General features: G+C 42.3%; 1 protein-coding gene across 1 annotated transcript; it reads left to right on the top strand.

Annotated features, from left to right (window-relative positions):
* Positions 1 to 205: 205 nt before the first annotated feature.
* LOC101000757 (mortality factor 4-like protein 2) lies at positions 206 to 1,532 on the top strand. Its single transcript, XM_009180530.4, is given in 2 exon segments — positions 206 to 677; positions 679 to 1,532. Coding segments are annotated over 2 exon segments (867 nt in total). The 5' UTR covers positions 206 to 500; the 3' UTR covers positions 1,369 to 1,532.
* The last annotated feature ends 379 nt before the right edge of the window (positions 1,533 to 1,911 follow it).

Genomic DNA, 1,911 nt, shown 5'->3' on the forward strand with positions numbered 1-1,911 from the left:
AACAAAAAAAGAAAAAATCTTGAAGGAACCAGAGGAAAAAAAGACATGTTACATACAGAGGAACAAAGATAAGAATTGTAGCCAGCATCTCATCAGAAACTGCACGAAACAGAAGACAAGGGGGTGACATATTTAAAGTGCTGGAAATTTTAAAATGCCAACCAGAATTCTATACCCAGCAAAAGTGTCCTTCAAAAACGAAAGAGAAGGGCTTTACTATGGCGGTTGGAGGAACGGCAGTGATCACACGTCGGCTGCTGGGAAGATCTGGATTCTCGTTTCAGGTCACCATCAGAAAAGCTAAGTTTGCTGTATAGTGAGGATCAGGAGGTCTGATCCTGATTGCAGAACCTTCCCTGACTACAGAATCTTGGGTTGTATCTCCCACTTCACCCTTCTAGACCATCCCAGAAGATCTATAAGATTTCATCTGGGAAATCACTAGGAGTTCTTGGAAGGGAAAGAAGGAAGATTGTTGGTTGGAATAAAAACAGGGTTGAATGAGTTCCAGAAAGCAGGGTTCTCAACCTCGTGGACAGCAATCTGCAGAAGAAGAGAACTTCAAAAAACCAACTAGAAGCAACATGCAGAGAAGTAAGATGAGAGGGGCCTCCTCGGGAAAGAAGACAGCTGGTCCACAGCAGAAAAATCTTGAACCAGCTCTCCCAGGAAGATGGGGGGGGTCGCTCTGCAGAGAATCCCCCTTCAGGATCCGTGAGGAAGACCAGAAAGAACAAACAGAAGACTCCTGGAAACGGAGATGGTGGCAGTACCAGCGAAGCACCTCAGCCCCCTCGGAAGAAAAGGGCCCGGGCAGACCCCACTGTTGAAAGTGAGGAGGCATTTAAGAATAGAATGGAGGTTAAAGTGAAGATTCCTGAAGAATTAAAACCATGGCTTGTTGAGGACTGGGACTTAGTTACCAGGCAGAAGCAGCTGTTTCAACTCCCTGCTAAGAAAAATGTAGATGCAATTCTGGAGGAGTATGCAAATTGCAAGAAGTCGCAGGGAAATGTTGATAATAAGGAATATGCGGTTAATGAAGTTGTGGCAGGAATAATAGAATATTTCAATGTGATGTTGGGCACTCAGCTGCTCTACAAATTTGAGAGGCCCCAGTATGCTGAAATCCTCTTGGCTCACCCTGATGCTCCAATGTCTCAGGTTTATGGAGCACCACACCTGCTGAGATTATTTGTAAGAATTGGAGCAATGTTGGCCTATACGCCCCTTGATGAGAAAAGCCTTGCATTATTGTTGGGCTATTTGCATGATTTCCTAAAATATCTGGCAAAGAATTCTGCATCTCTCTTTACTGCCAGTGATTACAAAGTGGCTTCTGCTGAGTACCACCACAAAGCCCTGTGAGCGTCTACAGACAGCTCACAATTTTTGTCCTGTATCTGTAAACACTTTTTGTTCTTAGTCTTTTTCTTGTAAAATTGATGTTCTTTAAAATCGTTAATGTATAACAGGGCTTATGTTTCAGTTTGTTTTCTGTTCTGTTTTAAACAGAAAATAAGACCATCGAGGCTAGGAAGAAACTGCATCAACTAACGAGCAAAATAACCAGTTAATATCATAATGGCAGGATCAAGTTCACACATAACAATCTTAACCTTAAATGTAAATGGACTAAATGCTCCAATTAAAAGACACAGACTGGCAAACTGGATAAAGAGTCAAGACCCATCAGTCTGCTGTATTCAGGAGACCCATCTCACACGCAGAGACATACATAGGCTCAAAATAAAGGGATGGAGGAAGATTTACCAAGCAAATGGAGAACAAAAAAAAGCGGGGGTTGCAATACTAGTCTCTGATAAAACAGACTTTAAACCATCAAAGATCAAAAGAGACAAAGAAGGCCATTACATAATGGTAAAGGGATCAATTCAACAGGAAGAGCTA

This window comes from Papio anubis, chromosome 9, assembly GCF_008728515.1.
Source record: "Papio anubis isolate 15944 chromosome 9, Panubis1.0, whole genome shotgun sequence".
NCBI classification, from domain to species: Eukaryota; Metazoa; Chordata; class Mammalia; order Primates; family Cercopithecidae; genus Papio; species Papio anubis.